A 27,377-nucleotide genomic window follows, 5' to 3' on the forward strand; every position below is an offset into this window, starting at 1 on the left:
GCACATTTCACGTGTATTGAAAAGAGTTGGGCAGAAAACAGATCAACAACATTGTGTGTGTAATTTAAGCTTGGCATCCCAGCAACATGAGCAGGAATATGAAACGGACTAACGAATTTGACATAAAATTAAATTTGAAATAAATTTGACAAAAAGCACGCATCTTTCCGGGATCTTTTCACCTAGTTTAAGACCTTTTTAACAGGTGACCTTTGAAAAGCAAACATTAAACCATATCCATTTACAATTCGGCTTAATAATTTGTGCTCTAATAACTGATTCATAACAAAACATTGTTTTGCTGTGAATTAGTTTTTCACAGCAAAACGAATCGTGGGATTAATCAAACAAAACTGATTTACAGCAACAATAATAGTGTGGTTAATCAAGGATTAGTCTCGTCAAGTTTTAAGAGACTAGTCATGTTCCAACAAGGAAATATTGAAGTTCCATTCAAAACAATATGAACACACCCAGGCAGCATTAAAAGGGCAGTAAAGAAACAATTGTTAGAGCAACATTGATCATCTCAAAGCCTCACAAAGGTAAAATCGGGTTTACTCGGCCTATCATGTTTTCACTGGATGTTGCACTCGTGTGGCTCTCAGAAGCAGAATTCCACAAATCGGTATTCCTCTCGCTGGGTACTTCTGTTTTCATGGCTACAAGAGTAAAAAAAAGGATAGATATTCAGATGTCATTAAAAACGCATTGTCATTTATGGCAGTCAAATGAAATAATGTCATCCAAGTAACATTCAAAACGCATTACTGAATTTGCCAAATGTACAATACATAATTTGTAAACACCAATAATTATCTTACTACAATTCACCAAATGTCTGTCTGTCCATCTGTTCCGAGGTACCGCAAAAACGGCTGAACCAATCACAACGAAATTTTTGGTGGGTAATCCTGGGACCCCCTGGAGTAAAATAGGCTATATTGTTTTTCCATTTTTTTTGTCCAATTTCCCATTTTTCCAATTTTTCCAAACATGATGGAGTAATATTTACCGATATGAACAGTGATGTGGGTTTTATTGAAATTCTACAAATACTGTTTAGATTTGGATGATTTGCGTGTGATATGATTTAACGGATGTTTATATAAATCGTTTAAAATAAAAAAAGCCTTCAATTTCTGATATTTTGCCTTTTCATTTAGGCCTCCCAACTGAAGCCCCGCCCTTAGGGCGGGTACCGTTGCTAGTAATAATAATCAATAATTACTACTTTAACAGGCCAATTATTCCCACCTTCACGTGGGGTCAGACGAGGACAGTTTTTGAGCCAAAGTCTGGGAACAAACCAGCTAGCCAGTCCTGACTTTCCATTGAAAGTGCCAGGAATTTGGAATGTGTTCAGGGTATCAACGATAACTTGCATACTCTTCATGAAAGGTACCGTGGGATCTTCAACGTTCAATAATGTCAGTGAAAGGGTCCCCAGACTACCGCCCGTCCAATCCAACAGTTTATTGCCAGGTAGAGAATCAAACACAGACTAAACAGCTAAAAGGCAAGTGCACTACCTCTGCACTGTCCTGTCGAAACGAGGACACCAGCCATCTCAAAAACAATCTTTCTTGTAATGTAACAAAATGTACACTTTTGTAAATAATAATGAAGGCTGATAAAATACCTAAATTTAACATTTACAGCAAATTCCTCAAATCAGAATTAAGAATATAATAACATGGACTGGTGTCAAAGAGGTTGTGGGTTCAAATTCAAATGAAGGCTGCAATATTTAAGATTTGCCTTTTAAACGTTGAGAAACAAGGTTTGTTCAAAAATAAATACAATGAAGCAATCAGTGTACCAATCAGCTGACTTAGAATGCCTGAAAGACTATTTTAGAGATGTCAAAATTATGCCAAAGAAAATATGCGGATAGCTTCCAACTGTAGTTTGTTTATAGTAATATTCCCAGGAATGGCATGTGTGTGTGTGTGTGTGTGTGTGTGTGTGTGTGTGTTCGCACATACATATAAATATATATAAAAAAATCAAAACCAACCACAAAGTGTAGGAAGCTTTCGACATGTTGAATTGCTTAATTTCTCAAAATTACAGCGGACGCGGTGATGCTAAATGAGCAGGACAGAGAGGCAGAGAATAAATTCAACACAAAGTTCCAAAAAACAATATAATCATACAGGTAAGCAATTATAACATTGTGTTGTCAGCAATTTGCAACCACATAGCACAGGAAGAAAATCATACCAAACTGGTTGAAACATTTTCATGTCACGTTTACACATACTAGGGATGAGAAGAACTTCAACACATATCGATCATTAGCAAAAGTAAGAAAATTAGCAGGATATTGATGAGTATTCCAATACTGTATAGTTTTCTAAATTGATTGTAATGCTGCATTTCAGCAACAGTTAGTTCAACTTTTGCAAAAACTGTCCGGTTGATTTGACTCAACAATATGTGCAAGAAAAAATACAATTGGCATCATGAAATTTAAGAATAAGAAGAAAGTTCAAATTCCAATTACCAAGTTCCAAACCATGCAGCTTTGGAAATGCCAATTACAAAAAAAGATGCACAAATTAATCAACTTAATTCAAAAAAAATAGGAAGCAAACTCAAAATCGCCATCATTACTTTTAAAATCTAAAATCCACATCAGAGTAAGAATAGTACGACAGTTTTTTTTAATGAATGCCACAGACCAAAAAAAAGGTGGTGAATATCCATAAAATTTAACAGATGAAAAACAACACTGCAATGTTGGTTAATAAAGAACTACATTCAAACAAAAACGTTTTTTTTAAAAATGATAATTTGCCATTTCTGCATGCTGCCCAGATGCAAGTTCCAGTTCCACGGTAGCTTTTAGGCAAACCAAAATATATATCTATATGGATAGTGCATCATATATTCAATCTGTATGGATAGTGCAACATGAGGAAATCAAACCTCACGAGATAGAGGCTGGAGATGGATGAACAACTTAAGGTATGCTGACAATACTACGTATCCTGTTGGGAGAAAGTAAATACGACTTGACGAAACTGCTCCAGTCAGTGAAGAAGAAAAGTGAAAATGCGAGTCTTTATTTAAACATAAAAAAAAACGAAGAGGAGGCTGGTGAATGCTCTGGTATTTCCAGTTGAAATGTGTGGATGAGAGTCGTGGATAGTGAAGAAGAAAGAAATGAAGAAGATTAACAGTTTTGAAATGTGGTTTTAGAGATGCATGTTAAAATTTAATTGACTGCAAGAACAACTAGAAAGGCACTGGGTAGAGCGCAGACCTCTGCCAGGCTGAACAGTTTACGTTTTGTATCCCACTGATAGGCCGGATCTGGATTCGGGCCTGAACCAAAATCGAATCGCTTGTTCTGTCGCTGAACCAACTCATTCACCTTGTTTTGTCATTATCCTTCCATAACTTTTTGAAATATCATACTGTACATTATATCGTTTTTGGCCCTATCACTCAACGGTGAAGAAACACTTGGAAAAAAGAAAAAAAAATTATCGTATCCGAATCCGCATTCAGATCTTCACCAAAAGTGAATTAATTAGTTATTGTCACACACCCAACATGTCCACCAAGTTTCATCTGAATCCGTCAATAACTTTTTGAGATATTGGGCTATATATCGTTTTTGGCTCTATCTCTCAATAGTGAAGAATCACAGAAAAAAAATCTAGGATTGAGACCCGGATTCGGATCTTCACCAAAATCTAATCATTTCATCCGTGTCACATATGCAACTTCTACACAAAATTTCGTCTAAATCCGTCTTCAACTTTTTCAGTTATTTTGCTCACAGACAGACAAACAAATTAAAAAAGTATTGAAAATATTTAAATAATCAAATAAATAATCGCAAAATTAAATAAATGGGGAAAATAAATAAGTAAGAAGACATCATGCAGAGCATGATACTTGCAAAATCCAACACTCCTCAAAATAAAAAGTTGCCATTAATACATCAAATTGCCCATTTCATTAAGATTATAATTGACAATCCTAATCAAAGCACAGTCAATCGGATTAAAATTGATATTAGAAGTTTGACCTTGAGCTGACCTTTGACCTAAAAAATAGTTGGTTTCCCAATTCAGTGATGCACTATGTCATTGCTGTTTAATTTCCAAGTTAATAGGATGAAAAGTGATGATTTTTTAGATGAAAATGAATGATTTTGGAAGTTTGACCTTTGACCTTTTCACCTCAAAAATAGTTGGTTTCCCAATTCAGTGAGGCATTGTGCAATTGCTATTTCATTTTTAAGTCAATCGGGTGAAATTTATGATTTTTCAGATGGAAATTTATGATTTTTGAAGCTTGACCTTGAGTTGACCTTTTGACCTCAAAATAGCTGTTTTCCCAATTCAGTGCCCCCAATATGCAAATCGTGTTCAACTTTCAAGTCAATCGGATAAAAAATAACAATTTTAGAAATTTAAACTTCAATATGACCTTTGACCTCAAAATCAATCGGCTTCTCATTTGTGACTACCTCTAGAACTCAGGAAAGTTTCATGACAATCAGTTTAGAATTGTGACATGTAGACAATTGACAGACAGACAGAATAATAAAGTTGACCGACCAATATACTTCAAAAATCTTCGATTTTGCAAGTAGCAAACAGACAGACGGGTGGAAACATAACTTCTGCCCACCTTCGGTGGCTGAAGTAACAAACAAATCCGTGCTTGAACAAATTAGCCCACCATGTACATTAGAAGCACTGATGCCAACTGTTATACTTTTACTAGGCACATTATGTGTGCAGAAAAGAAGGGTTGTAGATGTTTTGACTCTAATATCACCAAATACCACTCTCAAACTTATGTTCCAAAAAGATTTATCCCAACATACAGAAATGGGCAAAAAAAAAAAAAAAGGAAACGCCAGTGTACACGGGACATACAACAAATGTGAAAGCTTGGGGTTGCTACAAGTACGTGACACGTGACCGGCATGTCAAATATGCAAATCTTTTCCCCGTAGACCTCTCGTTGTGTATACTGTATATTCTTGATGAAAATGCCAGGGTAGAGAAAAGGTCCCTTTATATAAGGGAATGTGCCATGTGGCAAACTCTAGAAAAGAAGGGACATTCCATAGCTTATAGAAAATGCCAAACAATAGCGAAGAAGGTACATTCAAAAAATCTCGTGTGCATGCTGGACTACCCTTGTGTTCTTAGGAGGAATCAAGTAATGCTCTTGAAAAGTTCATATAAAGAGGTGCACGACATCCATCAAATAAAAAACATTTACCTCTTCATGCAGTTGTACGATTCAAATTGGCGCTTCTTTCTATGAACTTTAAAAATTTTGAACAAAATTTTGTATTGTTTGGCATTTTCTACAAGCTATGGAATGTACCTTCTTTTCTATACTTTGCCACACAGCACATACCCTTATAGGCTATGAGCCGAGGGGTCGACCATGCTCAATCAGAGGGAGGATGGCTAACAGTTATTTTTGGCAAGGCCAAGGTCCCTAGTGCTGAAAAAAATGTGATAGCAGTGTGAAACTCTTAGCCGTATCTGTGTTATCATCACATTTGTCAGATCACCCATTTAACGCTTTTCGGGTCATTTTTCCCGCTTAAGATTTAGGGGGTGGGGTTAGTTTTTTGGCTCTCAAATAATATCACGTGTATATATCAGCTAGTGTGGTATATCAGGTAAAAGGTTATTGAATTACCTTTCAAATGATGTATAGAAAGTGCCTGTGTGATCTATAGTAACCTCTTTATAATGATTATTAAAACATAATTATTTCCACCAACTCTCAAAACCTCATCACAAAATCCCCAATTTTAGGAACAAAAATAGGCAAAAATCAAAAGGTATGTAAAAGGTATGTTTCGATTTGAGACACACATCTATCTATAATTCCATTAATCTCTGTGTGTATGTGTGTGTGTATGTATGCGACAACGATTTCTCGACAACTACCGGTCCGATATACTTGAAACTTGCCAGGTATATTGCTGGGGACCCGAGGATGTGCCTTTTCAAGGTTTGAAATTAATCGGACAAGTACTTACCGAGCTATGGCGATTTAGCCGTTCGCCGTTCGCTTTGGCGTTGCGAATGGACCAAACCATTGCATGTAAATAGAGGGGGGGGGGTTCTGTGGTCGTTGCGAATGGACCAAACCATTCATGTAAATAGAGGGGGGGGGGGGGGTTCTGTGGTCGTTACTGCCACGTGGTTTCAAAGTTTTTTTTTGTTGTTGTTGTTTGCACGCATGTTTTTTTGCACCCACGTACGGGCACGCCCTAGGATGTTTACACACACACACCCCTACACAAAATTTATATATATATTTTTTTTGGCAAGGAACGGGCACCCACGTACGGGCACGTCCTAGCTTATATATAGTACGGGCATGCCCTAGTACAGTATAATTAGAGTCAATATCCTCACACATATGATCATGATGTGCCATGAAATTCAATGCAATATGTGTAGACATGCTAATACGAATGTTGTCATCAATGTCAATATTTTCATTATATTTTAGGTGATTTGCAACCATGACAGCGGTGCACGACATCTAATGTATTTCTCTTTGTAGATTTGTTGGTGCAGAATACATTTTTAAGCAACTATAGCAACTGATGCTAATTTGTAGTAGTGGTGGTGGTGGTGGTCTCATTCGATATTATGTGTCTTTCCAGGTGAGACGGTGGTGGTGATATTGGTGGTGGTGAAACAGAGTGTACCGCAGATAGACAATTGAACAAATACTTGCAATGGAGATTGCGATCACTCAGAAAGTTCCCAAGGACGTTTGTATCATTCATAAGCTATCGTTAGATGTCAAACCAGAAGATCCGCTCATAAGCCCTCAAACATTCGATTTGTGGACTACATTGCTGGATGCGGCCAAAATACGGAACCATGCACCCATTCTCGACCTTGCTCAGTCGCTGCCAGAGAAGGAGATTCCCCGAGTATTCTACCACAGGCAGTGCAGGAGCGTGTTCACCATGAAGCGAGATTTGGAAGCACTGAAACGAAAAGCTGAATCCAATTTAACCGACGATGCTGCTGCAACATGTTCAGCGAGCAAGAGACAAGCCAGAAGGGCATCTTCGGAATCACGCATCTATGAACCGGATTGTATATTCTGTGGAAAGACCAAGTGGTGCAAGGGAACGTCATCCCGTGAAATCTGGAGCAGTGAAGCGCTACTATGTCACATCCGAACACAGGAGTGCGTTTCTCCGCCAGATGAGGGAAATGGTGAATGTGAGCAACACACACGTACAACACGCGGATCTGCAGCAAACACGGATCAAGAAAGATGAGGACGCTGTATCATCACTGATAACTCTGATCCAGAGTTGGGTGAACCTATTCACTATGGCCAGCTCTCTCATCAGTATTTCCACCGCACGCGCAGCCCCTCCAAATATTGCCAAGGATCTGGAGAAAGCATGGGAAGTCGGACACAAGTGCTACACAAACTTCAAGATTGAGCGACTTGAGAGCAACCCACCAATCAAGAAATTCCACGACCCTTTGCAACTGAACAAGCTGAAGACTTTCAGCAACCTCACTAAGAAGAAGGAATGCAGAAGCAATGGCAGGGCAGTAATTCTTCAAGCAGACAGAGCTCTATTTGGTAGAATTATCGTGATGGCACAGGGCCGAGATCTTCACATGGCAGAGGTGCTATCTCATCCTCTAGGTCCCTTGCCATGGGCCCTGGCGACACCCGAAGGCCTTCTACGGAAAACCAACAAAGCTGCCCTAGCCACGGCCTTGCAAAGGACTGTGACCCCGGCTGAAAGGATACCCGACAATTTGGCAACAATTATTGACGGGATGCTCCTTATACAGAAGGTGGCAGGTGATCAAACTACATTTGCCGAAGTGGCCATGATTGTCCTATCCATGGCCCTGAAGGATGGATGCAGTAGCCAGAGGATCGATGTCGTCTTTGACACCTACAAGGAGACTTCCATCAAAAACAGCGAACGGTTAACCAGGGGGGAAGAACTTGGACTTGAGCTGAAAAACATCACGGCATCTCAAATTGTAAGGCAATGGCGCAAGTTTCTCAGCTATGTTGGGAACAAGTCAAGTCTTATCATGTTCCTGGTCGAAGAGTGGAAGAAACCAGAGTACATCAGACGCCTACAGGGAAAGGTTCTCTTTGTAACATGCGATGACAAGTGTTATCAGATCACATCTGATGCTAGCCAAGAAGTAGTGGCCCTGGAAAGCACACACGAGGAAGCAGATGGTCGTCTGTTCTTGCATGCTGCCCGTGCTGCCGCACATGGATACCAGTCTGTGCTTATTAGCTCAGATGACACCGACGTACTTGTCATTGGCTTGGCATTTCATACCAAGATTCATGCCAAGTTGTTTCAGAAATGTGGCACCAAAGCAAGGGCTAAAATCCTAGACATAGGGAAAATAGGAAAGTCAGTCGGCACAAATGTATGTCAGGCCCTAATTGGAATGCATGCCTATACCGGATGCGACACAGTCAGCACGTTCGCTGGACGAGGAAAACTGACTGCACTAAAACTCATCAAAACCAACAAAGATGTGCAGGATGCATGTACACAGCTGGGAGAGGACTGGGACGTCAGTGAGGAACTGATGGATAAATTGGAGAACTTCACTTGTCTCATGTACGCACCGAAGTCGGGGACAGTGAAGGTGAATGACTTGAGATATCACCTGTTCTGTGCCAAGAGGGGAGAGATCGACAGTCACCAGCTACCTCCGTGCAAAGACTGCTTAACCAAACATGCACAGCGAGCCAACTATCAAGCCGCTATTTGGAAGAGGAGTCTCAAGATGGATCCAGCAGTACCGAGTCCAATCGGGAAAGGATGGCACTGGGATACCCAGGATGGTCGCGTGCAGCTGGCAGTCGACTGGATGCAAGGACAGCCCGCACCACAGGCGGTTCTGGATTTACTGGCATGCACCTGTTCGAAAAGATGCACACTACCCATGTGTGTCTGCATGGCCAGTGGTTTGAAGTGCACAGACATGTGCAAACTCACCACATGTGACAACCAGAGAGTGTATGGTGAGAGTGATGACAGTTCGGCAGAAGACGATGAAGAAGACGACGACGATGACGAGGATAACTTCTGAATTGTAGAACTGTATGGAGAAAGATCATGTACATATGTGTAACAAATATGGTGTACGCTGAATTGATAACTCGTGTACTTTATGGTATGATGTCTATAAATATATGTTGCTTAAATAGAAAGTACATTGTTTTCCTTTGGTTTACTTTATGTATAGCTGGTAATATAAGAGAACCATACAACACTACAAGACTAAAAACGTTTGCATGAATATGATGTAAATTATCTCGCCAAGTTAGGGTACATCAGGATACATACATATACATGGAGTAGGTTAATCATCACATGCATCATACGTCTGTGGTATATTCAAGAACACCACATACAGTTTGGTCATAATGCCTTCATATTTTTAGAATTAGACATTTCTGACACCAATTTCAGTACTTTTTGGCCTATATATGGCTGACATCCCAATATTATATATACTATTTTTAGACCAATAATGGTATACAAACTATATACATGCTGTCGGTCAAAAATCGTAAAATGTAAATCAATATATCATAAGAGCGGAAAGATATACATTTATGGATTTTAGGTCATGGTTACAGCAACTACTGTATATTGGATTTTCTCATCTTTATCAAGGTGTATGAGATTTAAGGCCCAAATTTGACTTTAATCATACTGTGTGTTTCTCAAATTAAAAAATTCATTTAATATCCGCCAAACTGAATTTTTGCCTAATTTTGTTTTCATTGGGGATTTTGTGATAAATTTTTGAGGGTTGGCGGAAATAATTATGTTTTAATGATCATAAAGAGGTTACTATATATCACACAGGCACTTTCTATACATCATGTGAAAGATAATTCAATTACCTTTCACCTGGTATACAACACTAACTGATACATATAGAAGATATTATTCGAAAGCCCCAAAACGAACCCTACCCCCTAAATCTTAGGCGGAAAAATTACCGAAAGCGTTATTGGGGTGGTCTGACAAATGTGATGATAACACAGATACGGCTAAGAGTTTCACACTGCTATCACATTTTTTTCAGCACTAGGGTCCCTGGCCTTGCCAAAAATAACTGTTAGCCATCCTCCCTCTGATTGAGCATAATGTCGAAAATTTGAGGGTCTGGCTCATAGCCTATTATATAAAGGGGCCTTTTCTATGCCCCTGGCATTTTCCCCAAGAATGTCGTTTCTTTTCTATAGTTTGACACATGGCACATCCCATATAAAGGGGTCTTTACAATGCCACTTGCATTCTTCACAATATACATTTTAAATATGAACAAAATGCATTTGTTCATCATATATAATATACAAGATAATACAAGATTTTATTCAAGATGATATAAAATACTTGAAAAAGTAAGGGGAAAAACATATTCAACCAGATGGGATTCAAACTCACAATTCCCAGCTTGGGAGTCTGATGCCTTATCCATTAGGGATTAGGCCATTGAGCTAGTCATTTAGAATTTTTTTTTTTAAAGGGGTACAAAGTGTGTATATATCGATATTTATATCTATAACAATAAAAGGCAGTGTCAGTCTGTCCATCCATCTGTCTGTCTGTATGTCTGTCTCCTCCATAACTCCAAAAACCATGAAACCTGTCTGGCTTTCCTCCTTTATGATGTCTCTGATTCCATAGTATCTCTCCCGGGCTACTCCCTCCTCCGGTATGATAGACCTGAGCCTCGTCCTGGAGGCGGGGTTGCTATCTTTATCAAAAACTCTCTTCCTCACTCGCCCTGCACTGCACTCTCTCCACCTCACCCCCAGGAATACCTCTGGCTACGGCTTCCCCTTCGCTCCCAGCTCTTGTTCATATGTGTGTTGTACCATCCACCAAACAGTGATGACTCCATCTACATCTCGCTGTCTGATGATATGGACCAACTTCTATCTACTCATCCCAACTCTCTCTTCCTCATATGTGGTGATTTCAACTGTCATCATGCCAGTTGGCTGGGTGTGGGTACCTCTCTCACCAGCCATGGCTCCTCAGCAAAAGGACTTCTGCGACTCACTGGGACTGACACAATCTGTCAATTTCCCGACCCGGATCTCAGTCAACGGAACATCTTCTCTTCTGGACTTGGTTATGACTAACTTCCCTGAAAATGTCTGCTGCTCTTCTTCTGCTCCGATCGGATCATCTGATCATGTCCTTGTTAAAGTGGACATCTCTCTGACCATCCTCAGGGAGCCTGCTCAGCGTCGACGAGTCTGGCATTTCACTCAGGCCAACTGGCACGGTCTTCAAGCAGCCATCAATCATCTGGACTGGTCTCCCATCTCTACCACCTCTGACATCAACTCATCCTGGGAATTCTTCCAAAGTAAATTGCTCTCTCTCATGCACAGATTTATCCCATCTCGTCTTCAGTTGTCATACCCTTCCTCCCGTCCATGGTACACGGAATCTTGTGGTGAGGCTGTTGCCCAGAAACAACTTACCTTCGTCTCCTGGAAAGCAAATCCAACGGAAGGAAATCTCATTTCCTTTCACAAAGCCCGAAACAAGTGTGTGTCCACCCTCAGGAGAGCCAGGAAACAATATCTCTCCGTTCTCAAGACCGAACTCTCTTATCTGTCTCCCTCTTCCAAATCCTGGTGGCGTCTGGTCAAATCCGTTTCTGGTGTTTGTTCCCCCTCCATCCCCTCCCTTACCTCAAACGGCTACACAGCTGACTCCGCACGTGAAAAAGCTGATGCCTCAACTCTGTGTTTGCCTCTAAATCTTGTGTCCCAAACCCATCCCTCTCTGTACCCACCATACCCAGTCGTACCCTGCTGCTCCTGGACTCCGTGTCCTTTCCTCCTGACAAGGTGGAAAAGTTTCTGTCAACCCTCGACTCTGATTCTGCAACTGGACCCGACGGCATCAGCCCACGGGTCCTAAAATCCTGCTCTGCTGCTCTATCTCACCCTCTCTCTGTTCTCTTCACCCTCTCTTTTGCTCAAGGTCAACTGCCATCTGCTTGGAAATCAGCCAACATCACCGCTTTGCACAAAAAAGGTGCAAAAACAGATCCTAGCAACTACAGACCAATCAGCCTTCTCCCAATTATCAGCAAAGTCATGGAATCCATCATTGCTTCGGATATGAAATCTTTCCTCTTCTCCAATGGCTTGATCTCTGATCATCAATTTGGTTTCAGACCAGGTCACTCTACTCTGGACATGCTGCTTCTGCTGTCTCAACAATGGATGGAGGTCCTCAATGCCAAACAGGAAATTAGAGCTGTCTCCCTCGACATATCACGTGCCTTCGACACGGTCTGGCACCCCGCTCTGCTCACCAAACTCTCCTCCTTTGGTATCCATGGAAATCTCCACGCATGGCTGGCGGACTTCCTCTCTAGTCGTCGTCAACGTGTGGCCCTGAATGGGTTTCTCTCATCTCCTCTTCCTGTTCAGGCTGGAGTTCCCCAAGGCAGTGTTCTGGGCCCCGTGCTTTTTCTGGTCTTCATCAATGATCTCTCTGACTCTCTCGAAAATCCTCTCTATCTCTTTGCTGATGACTCCACTCTCTGCCGCTCCATTCCTCTTCCCTCAGATCGGCAGTCTGCTGCCTCCTCACTCTCTGAAGACCTGGACAAAATCACAGACTGGTCAAACAAGTGGAACATGTCTTTCAATCCTGATAAATCTCACACTCTTACTATGTCTCTCCGAAAAGATCGACTGGACAACCCTCCCATCTACTTTCTCAACAATCCTCTCCAAGAAGTTCTGTCGCTCAAGATTTTGGGTCTCACTATCTGCCATGATCTTTCTTGGGAAAACCACATTTCCAAGCTGGCCTCCAAAGCCAGTCGCCGACTGGGCATCCTCCGTCGTGCGAAGTCCTTCCTCGGCACACCTGAGCTCCTCACCACATACAAGGCTTTCATCCGCAGCTCAATGGAATACTGTTCTCCCCTATGGGCCGGTGCTCCTGCCTCACACCTAGCTCGGCTTCACGCTGTTGAAACCAAAGCTTTCAGAATTATTGGAATCTCCCGCGATGAAGCTATCTCTGAGGGCCTTTCACTCACTCACCGCAGGCAGGTAGGTGGTCTTTCTGTCTTCTACCGACTCCTCTCCGGCCTTGCACCCCCAGCTCTCTCTGTGCTCTGTCCCCCAAATATTCCTACAGGTCGCACAAGATCTGCCAGCAACCCTCTGATGGTTAAACTGCCGAAATCTCGGCTCTCTGCTCACCTTCACTCTTTCATTCCTCTTTTCTCCCGCCTCTGGAACAAACTCCCTCACTCCCTTCAATCCCACTCCTCCCTCCAGGTCTTTAAAACAGCTGTTCACCACCATCTCTTATCTTCCCCCATCCAAAACCTTGATCTTTTCTACCCCCGCTAATTCACCCCAGATCCACCTTGTTTGAAATTCCAACTTCTTTCCTGGAAGTCCTGGCAGTGTCCATATGTTTTATACCTCTCCCACCGCCCCCTTCCCATGCCCCCCCCCCCCCCAAAGCCCTCGCCCTCTCTCAGATCTCTCGATGTCTCCATGTCTCTCGGTCCCTGCTCTCAAATGTTGTGTTTGTGTCCTTCCCCCTCTCTCCCCATCTTGTCTACCGCTCCCGATGTTATATGTTTTATGTGTCGGTTTGTCTTTCTGCGTGATTAATGTTCGCTCTTTCACGAGCCTCGATCTTGTATACAAAAAAAAAAAAAAAAAAAAAAAACCTGGCGGCCCCAAACTTTGCATGTATACACCTGGACCCCCAACAGATTGCAATGATGAAAACTGGGTGTTTGGGTATTATAACACCCTTTTTGAAGATGATTAACGAGGTGCTCATAAGAAAAAAATCCGAAAAAGCCTTACCAATATGGCGGCCCGCCATCTTGGTCAGCCCACTGCCACTCGCCGGGTTCTTAAGCCGTCATTTTGTTTCAGCCTACTCAAACGTGCCTCGCCATGGAAACACGATCCATTATCATTACATAATAATTGAAGCATATTGTTACGGACGCGGCTAGGATGTTGTTTGCCGAACGGATGGCCGCCGCACCCGAACAGTTACCCCGACTAACCCGATTCCTGAACGTTGGCCAAAATCGTGCCACAGATATTCAATGGGGAAAAGACAAAGGCGACGCGCATGTGAAGAAGAAGAAGAAGACAAAAAGGGTTTGCAATACGAATATAATTTATTTGCTATTTACAGGACCAAAGAAACCAAGGAAGAAGGAAGGATAATAAAATAAAGACAGACAAAGGGACGGACCAGAAGGACACAGTGAAACTCTAGCTTATCTATTACAGTCTTAATTAACCCAGGGACAGAACAAACAAAGACGGACTCACACGAATGGGGAATGGAGGCAGGAACGATTGGCTGGACTGGGAGGAAGGTTCAGCTCGGACCACAAGCTGGAAGGCTTGGCAGGGCGCACAGCAAGCCGGGCCTCGTCAGGCTGGGAGCGAGCAGGGCGACGTCGTGCACTTCTCTCAGAGGCTTCCTCCGCGCTTTTCTCACGCACTTGTGTTAAAGGCTTCCCCCGCGCTTCTGTCGCACTTGGCTCAAGGCTTCCTTCTCGCTTCTCTTCCCTCCTCGCGCACTTCTCTCTGAAGCTCGTCTCTTTGCAGAACTCAGAACTCATCTGAGGTGGGGGCGTCTCCCATGGGTTATATATAGCCCCACCCTTGAACCTTTTCGAACCTCCCCGATCGCTCTTCCTCCGCCCTATCAAACCAAACCCCTCGTGCTTGGTTGGTTGTTCGGGGCTGGCTCACTCCTCCCCTCTATGACGAGGTGGAGACACGCCCTTCTTCTCCGAGCCGGAGCACATGGCAATGGCGGCGAATGCAGTTGGCAATCGAGGCTTTGGGAATGGGGCTTTGGGAATGAAAATAAAAGGGGATATATTTATTTGAATTCGGTGCAATGGAGTGTCAATTAATGGAAGACAAGGCCTTACCCTACTACACAGAATAAGGAAATAACTGTCAACAAGGGGGAAATCTATGATTGGCTAACGTGAGTGCTTATGAACTAATTACGGTACGACCTTTGACCTTTATACATAACTGGAGTAAGGAGGGCGATATTTTTACAACAATTTACACAACAACAACAAAAAAAACCATTCTCATATCCACAACACTGCACCCTCCTCCTCTTAGGCACGTCCCGGGCCTCTTACCTTGACTTTTAGTGTGGCACGTAGGTGTAGTTCCCTCTACATTTAACCTGACCCAGAGTGTGACAGTTTTAAAACATAGATAAATATGTCCCGCTGCTCCATTGCACCCTGCCTAACAGATTCACGCCCACAGCTAACCGAATTGCGGAATGGTCTTCAAACTATACATTTACGGTGGGGGCGCATTATTTACAAAACGCAACCCAGGACCTGTGATTGTTCTTTTGGGGGGAGAGACAGTCTGCCCTGCATCGATGCACCATGAAAGCACCCAAAAACGCACCAAAGCACCCTCAAGCACCAATCGGTGCACAGTCACCACAGTTCTTAATAAAAAATAAAAACAACAAACCCTGGTGCTGGTCTCCCTCTTCGGCTCCCTCTGCTGGCCATGTTATCTTCCTGTTGTTGTCATCTTCTTTGCTGGCGGCCTATTTGCAATAATAAATGTGCACAAAATGTGTCCATTTTTATTTTCTTTATTTATGGCCCACAGGGCCGACTACGTGTGGTTCACCTGTGGGGCATCGGTGCCCTGTGACCAAGGTCCGCCAGCAAGATCTCGGGCCTTCATGGCCGGTTCCAGCAGAGGGGCCATGCCCCAACCCATGGGGTCCATAAGTGGTGCTCAGCCACAGATATGTGCTCCATAAGGTGGTGCATCGATGCAGACAGCTGTGGTTGCGAGAGGTTCGGGCGCCCAATGGCGGACTCTCGCACGCTCCCCTTGGCGCCCAGTGGCGCACGGTCCTCATGTGGGAGACAAAAGGGGGAAAAGACAGATGAGCGAGGGGTAAGGTCACAAGGGTACACATCAATACAGGCAATGCAAGGCGAGGTGCGTATGGGGACGGAGCGGAGAAAAGCTCGTCCCTACCGTACGTCACCCCCTCTGTCACCTACTCTACCCTTGCCCTTACCCCATATTTACAACAATCTACACATTTACAAATTTGTCACTAATGTCTCGTCTTCCCCATATTTCCCTTATCACAAATTCGTCACCACAATCCCTCTAACCAAAATTTGCCACCACCCAATTCATCATCAATCCTCATAAGGAGGAAGACATGGAACATCAGCACAATGTCACACCCACGTCATGATGCGTCTCACAATCCAAAACATTTGCACCAAAAATAATAAAAACAACCATGGCATGGTGTGGAGTACCATCGTTACCTCAGGTGAGTGGATGTAGATGGTGCAAGGAGATTTCAATCCTAACTATCCTCTAAATGACTAACACACTTTACACTACCCGGGGTCTTCCCTGCCAATCCATTGGCCAACTTACACTATGGGTTCTAAAAACCAATTCCCATTGACCAAACTGTGGTGCTTCTCAATTTGGGGTCTCACTCCCCCGATTCATCTCCCGGTGCCCTTGCACAATGTCCGGGCTGGGTCGTGCAGCTCTCCCAGCAGGTCTACCCACCTGCACACCTCCACCACTGTAGTTGCTACCCGAGCTTACCTAGCTCCTCACCCTAACCTATCTAACTGGGGAAGGCCCCTCCTGGCTCTGTCACCCCTCGGTGCCCTCTCTGGCACAGGGCTACCCGGGTCCGTCCTCCGGATCCTCGGGCCCCATTCACAACAACTCTACCGGCTCCCAGAGCCCACCTGCGGCCTCACCTGGCCGACAGACTAACAGTGGCGGAGTGCCCATAACTACAAATGGTCACGCAACTACCACAACCCCCAAGGAACTGCAGCCGTATGCAGCTGGAGCTCCGAGGGAGTTGGTGACGTAATGTCATGGTCACGGACCATAGCCTTGAACTGGCATCGTTCCGAGCATAACTCCCAAGGGATTCGGACTGGCATGCAGTTGGAACCCCAAGGGAATTGGTTACTCCGGACACCAGGTGGGGAAACTATGGTGCGCCATGATCATAACTACGAATTCAGCCACACGCCCACCCATTCCACTTTACTCATGCACCAATCAGAACACTCCTGTGCAACTACCCGCACCACAGATGCCAATATCCAACCACAATTTACCTGTACCCTCTACCTAACTCTTAAACTACCCTCCCCGGGTATTCGTGATGGGGTCCATCCTCCTTTCCCCCATCCACACCTTCGCACCATCCACTCCACTCCACAGTTTCCACCATACTCACTCCATGACCATCCATCCCAATACTCCATATACTCCAGACCATTTATTCCATACACCTGTTCTCCATTCACCTGTTGTTGCACACCTGTGCAATCACACCTGGTGCCACCTGCACCCTCCTTCCTTCCTGGACCATTTGGGTCAGCACAACTCACATCACTATCACTCACTCAAACACTGCTCCATACACCTGTTCAGTTGCACACCTGTGCAATCACACTACAACTCACAATCATTTACTCATACCCTGCTCAATACACTTGAATACACCTCCAACACTCACACGGCATCATCTGAACTACCTGTTGCCCTGCTAACTTAGTGCTCCCCATCTTCCCTTTAAACTAAGCACATACCACGTCATTATCATCCAAACTAATCTACCTGCGTCCCCACTACAGGTATCATTGTCACTACCTAATCTTACCATTACCTAAGGTCATCTTCTCTAGATCCCTATCATTATCCTAACCCTCTCGGGCTAGTTTTCACTGCCAACCCCATAACACTAGTGCTCCTTTGCCCCAGCTGTGAGAGATGGCAGAGTTGCCATCCCACCACATCGGGCCTCTTCCACTACCAATTTGGCACATCAAATTTCAACCAATCAAAAATTTGCCAATCACTACCAATCATCTGCCAATCATCACTTTTCTAAATTTCGGGTCAAAAACACTATCCTCATCATCACAGTCTACTCACTAGTGCCTCTCGGTGCGCCAATTCATTTCCAAAGCTCGGCTTCGCAAAGCCGAGCAATGAATGCGGGTGGGTTGGTGCCAGCGGTTGGATGCATCCGGCACTCGGTGCAGGGAAGGAGGTTTACCCGGGCCGAGATCCCACGCACCATCTCGGCACGGAGCCGTCCAATGGCCCGATTTCGCCCTGCCGGGACGCCTCAACCACAAAGGGTTGTCGTGACGACCCTTCCTACCGGGCCACCCGCTCCGCTTAGTGGAGCACGGACGCGGCCGTTCAAAGCGCGGCCCGGCGTGGATCCCGCACGGCGGTTCTTTCGAAACCGCCGTGGATCCCAGCGGCACGCAAAGCTGCCCGGCGCGCACCGAGGGCCCGATTCGGCTATACGTCGCTCTAACCGCTAACCCGGTTACCGTCGATGCTCCACTTGCATGCTCACACCCCGCAGCCCGTTCCTTGCTCATACATCCAGCCGTCTCCATGCTCTTTGTCATTGCACCTTCCCTGACACACCCAGGTACACTCATTCCGCTTACAGACTTTGTCACACACCTGACCACCGCACACCTTTGCACACACTCGTCGTTCGCACACCTCACCAACACACCTCTCCACAAATGGTCAGAAATACTTGTGCACTTAATTAATTAGTCACAAGGCCGGAGAAGTTTGGGTGTGTTATAACACCCTTTTTGAATATGATTAACCACCACTTGGTGAACGCTATTCTCGCTGCTTTTGCAAGCCATGGCGTTACAGTAGACAGAGCTCCCTTTTTGTTTTCATGTACCCATTTTTTTATTGACTAACATTTTTGTGTGAAAAACTAACCCTGCCCACTCTCTCTTTCCTCCCCCCCACCCCCCTCCATCCTATCCTCCCCCCTCCCCCTCCACCCCCCTCCATCCTATCCTCCCCCCTCCCCCTCCACTCCCCCCCCCCCCCCTCTATTCATATTCCCGTCAGGAAGCGACTCATTGTTACCCGGGAACGCCGGGTACTTTTGCTGGTATATAATATACCAGTCGAAGCCGAGAAACAAATTTTCAGTCCCCATGTTAAAGTTGCATGCAGAGAAACGATCCCTTATGGCTTATATAAAGGGAGGGGTGCTTTGCGCCTCCTTTTGACAAGCGGGTTGCGGCTCGAGTGCAGTATAAAGAGGCAGCAGTGCAAGAGGAGACCACAGTGACTGTATGGGGGTAGGAATTGTTGGTGCGCGTTAGGCAGGCAAAGGCTGTGGAAATTGCTAACGTGTCAACAAGTGTTTGGAAGGTGATGCCAGCCTGGGAAAAAGAAGGAAAGACATCATCATCAAAGGGAAACAATGGGGAAAGCACATACTCGAAATGCGTGATGCACAGGCATTAATCCGCACTGTGAGGTGAAACAGGAGAGCAATGGTGTACAAACTGTGTGGAGTTCAATGTGGCCCGTGAGCATCCTTTGTCGTCATAAACTGTTACAAGGGAACTTCACAGGGTGGGATAACATAGCCGGGTTGCTCTGCACAAACCACTCATTACACCTGGCAATGCCCGTTTGCGGATCCAGTGGTGCAAGGAACATGGAAAATAGACTGCCAAGCAGTAGAGGAATATGATATCATGATCTGACGAATCGTCCTTCACAATATTCTCAACGAATGGATGTGTGCACGTGCAGTGGCAGCCTCGGAGCTTTCCAGCCCCAAGTGCCCAACAGCAAAAGGTTCTGGTGGTTCCTAATGTCATGTGGCACGTTTTCCTGGCATGGGTACTCATTCCATTGGAAGCAGGATTGATGCACCGAGGTACATTTCCATCATGAATGATCATCTGCATCCCATGATGCAGTATTTCTTCCCTGCTGGGAAGGGTGTCTTTCAAGATGACAATGCCCCAGTCCACAAGGCACAAGTTTTTACTGGGTGGTTTGAGGAGCACAAGGACAAGTCACCCATCTTCCATGGCCCTCCCAACCGCCGGACCTCGATCAATTCGAGCATTTGTGGGATTGTCTGGAGAGGCGCCTAAGACAGCAATTTCCACCTCCATCAAATCGACGTGGATTGGAGGACTTCCTTGTGGAAGCATGTTGCCACATTCCTGCAGAACAGTTCCCAACCCTTGTTGACTCCATGCCACATCGTATCCATGCCGTCCTGGATGCACGGTGGCCCAGCTTCCCACTAAGTGACATTCTATTCATGTTTCCATTTTTTGTCCACCACCTGAGTATAAATATAAATCAATTTGAATTACTTATCCATAACACTTCAAGTTTACCCACCTCAACACCAATCCTCCTACTTACATTTTAGACACTGTTTCAGTACCAGTCCTCCCAAAATATTGAAATGATACAAAAATCAAATTGAATGTGTAAACACTCAGGCATCACTCAAATTTAAGATGTGAAGATTCACAAATATAAATGAGATATCTATTAGCAAGTTTCATCCTGAACAAATTGTCATTTGAATGGCCATTGTCATAATCAGTTATTCATCCTTCGTTTAATGGGCGAACAGTTCGATTTTTGTTCTTCCTCTTGCAATAATTTCAAAAACATGACCAACCAAAAACGATTAAAATGTCAATGCAATTTATATTTCTGAATGAGTGCAAATTCATAGCACTGAAGCTAAACAGTTACACACAGCCCTGTATTATGAAAACATAAAGGTTAATTACAGTCACGTGAAAAAATAAGTACACCCCATGTAAAGTTTTGACTTTTTCAACATATTTCAACATACAGCTATTTGATCTTCATTTCAACAATATTGATAGATAAAGGTGATATACTACAACAAATATCATGAAACATTTACATTTTGTAGTCCATTGTATAATTTAAATAAACATAAATGCAAATTTCACATGTGGAAAAACTAAGTACACCCTTGGCTCTAATAGGTGGTATTGCCCCCTTTGGCAGAAACAACCTCATGCAGGCGTTTCTTATAACTGTCTACCAGTCTCTGACATCGCCTGGGAGAAATTTTTGCCCACTCCTCCATGCAGAATTCTTTCAGCTGTGCGATGTTTGAGGGGTTTCTTGCATGCACAGCTCGTTTCAAATCCCTTTGACATCAACAGTGGCAAGAGCTACCTGTAGGTCCCGTGATGACATTCTGGGGCTCTTTGAGACTTCTTTCAGCATCTTGCGGTCTGCTCTCGAGCTCAACTTGCTGGGGCTGCATGGCCTGAACAAGTTGGCAGTTGTTTGGAATCTTCTCCACTTGTAGATGATCTTCCGGACAGTCGAATGATTGATTTCAAATTGTTTGGAGATCTTTTTAAATCCCTTCCCAGACTCGTGGGCATCTATAACCTTCTTTCTGAAGGCCTCAGAGAGCTCTTTTGATCTAGGCATGGTGACGCCGCACACTTTTGTATACAGAATCGAGGCTCGTGAAAGAGCTAACATTTATTTCACAAACAAATCAAACAAACAAAATATATAAAAAGAGGGAGCGGTAGACAAGATTGGGAGAGAAGGGGAAGCACACAAACACAACATTTGAGAGCAGGGACATCGGGAGATGTGTGGGCGGGAGAGGTCTTGGGGGGAGGAGGCGTGGGAAGGGGGGGGGGGGGGGTGGGAGAAGTATAAAACACAAGGACACCAAGGACTTCCAGGACAGAAGTTGGTATTTCAAAAAAGTGGATTTGGGGTGAAATTAGCGGGGGTAGAACAGATCAAGGTTTTGGATGGGGGAAGATAAGAGATGGTGGTGAACAGCTGTTTTAAAGACCTGGAGGGAGGAGTGAGATTGAAGAGAGTGAGCGAGTTTGTTCCAGAGGCGGGAGAAAAGAGGAATGAAGGAGTGAAGGTGAGCAGAGAGTCTTGATTTTGGCAGTTTAACCATAAGAGGGTTGCAGGCAGATCTTGTGTGACCTGTAGGAATATTTGGGGGACAGAGCCCAGAGAGAGCTGGGGGGGGGGGGGGGCAAGGCCGGAGGGGAGTCGTTAGAAGACGGAAAGACCACCAACCTGCCTACGGTGAGTGAGTGAAAGGCCCTCGGAGTTAGCTTCATTCGCGGGAGATTCCAATGATTCTGAACGCTTTGGTTTCAACAGCGTGAAGACGAGCTAGGTGTGAGGCAGGAGCACCAGCCCAGAGGGGAGAGCAGTATTCCATTGAGCTGCGGATAAAAGCCTTGTATGTGGTGAGGAGCTCAGGTGTGCCAAGGAAGGACTTCGCACGACGGAGGATGCCCAGTCGGCGACTGGCTTTGGAGGCCAGATTTGAAATGTGGTTTTCCCAGGAAAGATCATGGCAGATAGTGAGACCCAAAAGCTTGAGTGACAGAACTTCTTGGAGAGGATTATTCAGAAAGTGGATGGGAGGGTTGTCCAGTCGGTCTTTTTGGAGAGACATCGTAAGAGTGTGAGATTTGTCAGGATTGATTCACTTCAACAACTTTTTTTTTTTTTTTTGGGGAAACATAATCGAGGCTCGTGAAAGAGCTAACATTTATCACACAAACAAATCAAACAGACAAACAAATGAAGTGTATAAAAAGGGGAGCGGTAGACAAGATGGGGAGATAAGGGGAAGCACATAAACACAACATTTGTCAGGGACATCGGGAATGTGTGGGATGGAGAGGGCTTGGGGGGAGGCGGCGTGGGAAGGGGGGGGGGTGGGGGGTGTGAGAAGTATAAACAGGACACCAAGGACTTCCAGGAAAGAAGTTGGTATTTCAAAAAAGAGCAAACAGAAAACAAAACAAAGAGCAAACCAAACTAAATGTCTGAGGTTTAAATAAGACAGGATCCTCCAAGATCCTCTCTAACGATGTTCTCATCATTTGCACCTGAGCTGGTGCACCTGATTCTAATTTTAGGTATTTGAAGTAGTGATAAATGTCGGGGTGTACTTACTTTTTCCACATGCGAAATTTGCATTTATGTTTATTTAAATTAGACAATGGACTACAAAATGTAAATGTTTCATGATATTTGTTATATTATATCACCTTTATCTATCAATATTGTTGAAATGAAGATCAAATAGCTGTATGTTGAAATATGTTGAAAAAGTCAAAACTTTACATGGGGTGTACTTACTTTTTCACGTGACTGTATGCCATACATGAAAACATGATATTCAGTGAATTATTTTGTCAGTGACTCTTACGAAGCGAGTACTCTCCAGAAGTCTTGGCCACGATGCAGGATGCTGCTTTTGAAGGGAAATTGTTACGTGCAGCGGACGAAGGCAACAAGTAGATTTAGCCTCCAGTAATGGAGCAAAGAGCTGAAGCTTCAGAGCGTAACAGGTGTTGGCAGAACAAGCACTGCACAAAAACATAGTGTATACTATATGTTAGCTCTTATACGACCTCGACTTGGTTTACAAATAAAAACTAGAACACTCTTCGACATCACGAGGTTGACCGATATGCCTCCACCCACATTATTACATCATGATAATACTTGTACCAAGATTGATTTAAATACATTCAGATGTTCTCAAGTTATCACATTTTTACCTGACATAACCACTGACCTTTGACCTCAAATTCTAATCAGTTAATCTTTACATCATTATACATATCTGTACCAAGTTTGAATTAGATCACTTCTGCCGTTCTCAACTTATAGACCTATTACAGACTTCGACCTTTGGCTGCAAAATCTAATCGGTTAATCTTTACATCATTATACATACCTGTACCAAGTTTGAAGTAGATCACTTTAGTCGTTTTCAAGTTATAGACCTATTACAGACCTTGACCTTTGTCCTCGTAACCCCAAAATTTAATCAATACATCATTACATAATTATTCGTCATACATAATTGCACCAAATTTGGTCCAGATCCTATCACTGGTTCACAAGTTATCGCAGTAACAGGATTTTTACCGAACATGAACTCTGACCTTTGACCTCGTGCCCCAAAATTGAATCAGTTCATCTTTATCTCATTATACATACCTGCACCAAGTCTAACTAATATCCCTTCAGCCGTTCTCAAGTTATCGCGGTAACGAAAGCCTATCACGGATGGATAGACAGCCAGCCGGACGGACAACCTGAAAACATAATGCCTCCGTCGACTTCGTCGGCAGAGGCATAAAAATGGGAGGTTTTTGTCATTTGGAAAATCCATTATATCACTTTGCACACACACTTGACTCCACACACTTCCATTGGACAGGGTATAGCAGCATCCCTCTCTGCCGACCAGGAGAAAATAAGCAATTGGCCATCAACCTGGAACATATATTTTCATCAAATACAGACCCATGTTCGCACTTTGTCCTCCCACAGGGCCGAGCAGGCAAGTCCCACAATTTATTTTGATGGTTCGTCTCTGGGAGAGGGACAATCTCTGGTGCTATGAAGCCTCACTATCAGCAATAACCTATCTTGAGCAGATCATATCTCCAAGTTTACCTCCAAAACAGGCCGCCGCATTGGAATAATTATCCACGGTGCCAAGTCCTTCCTTTTCCAACCTCCACAAACAAAGCTGGACAAAGCCTTCATCCAGAGTGTTATGGAATAGGGTTTCCAACTGTGGACTGGTGCTGTTTCATGATCTTGACCCCTTTAAGGCCTTGGAGTCCAACTCCCTTTTTGTCATTGAAATCTAGCTTCCAAAAGCCAAGTCTCCGGGTTTACTTCTTACTCCCTATAAGCAGGTTGGTGGACTTCAAGTGTTTTTATTTTAACCAGATCCTTTCTAATCTTGCATTTCCTCCCCTCTCACATCTCTGCTCTGACAGGCCGAACCCAACCCTCGGCAGTGGTGTTTTCAGTTATAGTAAGACCTCCATCATCCACAGTTAATATTCTGCAATATCTCCTAAACCCCCCAAGTACCTCTGGCTGCACATGCCACTCTTCAAACACCTCATATTTGTCTGTGTGATCACCTTTTGAGGTCCGCGAAAAGGTCTCCGGGCCAAGACTGGTTCTGCGGACAGGCATTGTCTGGCTCGGGGGTTCCTTGCAAAGGCCCCGGGGTACCCCTGTTCCTCATACAGTATACGGTGATTTTAACTGCCATCATGAAAAACTGGGTGTGATTCTTGAGCTTCTCTGCCTCAACATCAGTCACAACCTCTTGTGGGCAAACAATATATCCAAGCTCAACTATATCACAGCCTCAACTCTAGGTCAATATATCATATGTGAATCTGCACATCTCAAAACTGACAATGCCTTTTTCCATAGGTAAACCAAATACTGCTCCATCTTATTCTGGTGTCCGTGATCCTCATCTCTCTCGCTGAGAAGATTTGGAGTCCAAAACTCTTATCATTGGCATCTCCCACAAAGAAGACAAAGAAGAATGCCTGCTGCTCTCCAATCGCAGACAAGCTGGTAGAAGTTGTTTTTCCAACCACCTCCATTCTAGTCTTCTTCCTTCTCCTCTTTCAATCCCCTGACCCTTTCCCATGTGCTCAAGGGTGCAAACGTTCAACCAGGCAACCCTTCGTTGTTAAACTCCTGAAATCCGGACGTACTGCTCATCAAATCCTGACAAATCTCACACTCTTACTATGTCTCTCCGAAAAGATCGACTGGACAACCCTCCCATCTACTTTCTCAACAATCCTCTCCAAGAAGTTCTGTCGCTCAAGATTTTGGGTCTCACTATCTGCCATGATCTTTCTTGGGAAAACCACATTTCCAAGCTGGCCTCCAAAGCCAGTCGCCGACTGGGCATCCTCCGTCGTGCGAAGTCCTTCCTCGGCACACCTGAGCTCCTCACCACATACAAGGCTTTCATCCGCAGCTCAATGGAATACTGTTCTCCCCTATGGGCCGGTGCTCCTGCCTCACACCTAGCTCGGCTTCACGCTGTTGAAACCAAAGCTTTCAGAATTATTGGAATCTCCCGCGATGAAGCTATCTCTGAGGGCCTTTCACTCACTCACCGCAGGCAGGTAGGTGGTCTTTCTGTCTTCTACCGACTCCTCTCCGGCCTTGCACCCCCAGCTCTCTCTGTGCTCTGTCCCCCCAAATATTCCTACAGGTCGCACAAGATCTGCCAGCAACCCTCTGATGGTTAAACTGCCGAAATCTCGGCTCTCTGCTCACCTTCACTCTTTCATTCCTCTTTTCTCCCGCCTCTGGAACAAACTCCCTCACTCCCTTCAATCCCACTCCTCCCTCCAGGTCTTTAAAACAGCTGTTCACCACCATCTCTTATCTTCCCCCATCCAAAACCTTGATCTTTTCTACCCCCGCTAATTCACCCCAGATCCACCTTGTTTGAAATTCCAACTTCTTTCCTGGAAGTCCTGGCAGTGTCCATATGTTTTATACCTCTCCCACCGCCCCCTTCCCATGCCCCCCCCCCCAAAGCCCTCGCCCTCTCTCAGATCTCTCGATGTCTCCATGTCTCCATGTCTCCATGTCTCTCGGTCCCTGCTCTCAAATGTTGTGTTTGTGTCCTTCCCCCTCTCTCCCCATCTTGTCTACCGCTCCCGATGTTATATGTTTTATGTGTCGGTTTGTCTTTCTGTGTGATTAATGTTCGCTCTTTCACGAGCCTCGATCTTGTATACAAAAAAAACAAAAAAAAACAAAAAAAAAACGATATTCCTCTTATCTCTCATTTGCGTCGGAGCTGCCTTTGCGTCGTCGGATCCAAAGGTGACTCAATTGCACTCTGCCCCGCATGGCTTCAAGGTAGCGGTTCACCACCACCTCATGTCATCCTCCATTCCGACCTGTGATGTCATCTACCCCCATTGACCCTCCCCTATCCAATGTTCCTTCTCACATGTTAGTAACTACGTTACTTCAATCTCCCTTTCCTTCACCATTCACTCATTCCATCTCTTGCTTGTTACATTCACCCATTGTCCAACTTTCTGAACATTGCATTTGTTCCTTTGCCACATTACATTCATGCTCTTCCGTGAGCTTTTGCTTTGTACACAAAAAATTTTTTTCTGAACGAGAATAAAAAGTAACATTGCAATTGCACCCCGAAGAACTTCAAAAGCTTACCTCAATGTCACACGAGCTTCGTCTACGTCAAACAAAAAATCTTTTGCCTCACAAATCAACACGGTTAGAATAATCTTGTCAGTTTGCTGGTGCCACAAAACCTCAGGGTGCAATCTGAGGGGGGAAAAATCACCATTGGTAACAAAATACAAAACAAATTGTGGATGTTAGTAGCTCAGTTTGAATCGTACTAATCATTGAGCATTCTAATTTTGATTTGATACCAAACAGGTAGATGTAATGATTTACTCACTGCACCCCTCTCCCATTCCCCCACAACAAACACCACCACCACCACTCCCATGACAATCACCATCACTTAAAACAGTGGCATCAAGGGATGGCCAACA

At 44.3% G+C, this 27,377-nt stretch overlaps 1 protein-coding gene across 1 annotated transcript; it reads right to left on the minus strand.

Annotated features, from left to right (window-relative positions):
• On the minus strand, window positions 1–27,343 carry LOC137418398 (uncharacterized). The gene is made up of 5 exons (XM_078773624.1): window positions 27,312–27,343; window positions 27,028–27,141; window positions 23,195–23,354; window positions 2,021–2,090; window positions 1–662 (listed from the first exon to the last, which is right to left on the minus strand). Exons 1-5 carry the CDS (start codon window positions 27,341–27,343, stop codon window positions 538–540), a joined length of 501 nt encoding a protein of 166 aa, XP_078629750.1. The 3' UTR covers window positions 1–537.
• Window positions 27,344–27,377: the final 34 nt, after the last annotated feature.

The sequence above is a fragment of the Myxine glutinosa genome, chromosome 3 (assembly GCF_964187855.1).
Source record: "Myxine glutinosa chromosome 3, kmMyxGlut1.1, whole genome shotgun sequence".
Taxonomy (NCBI): domain Eukaryota; kingdom Metazoa; phylum Chordata; class Myxini; order Myxiniformes; family Myxinidae; genus Myxine; species Myxine glutinosa.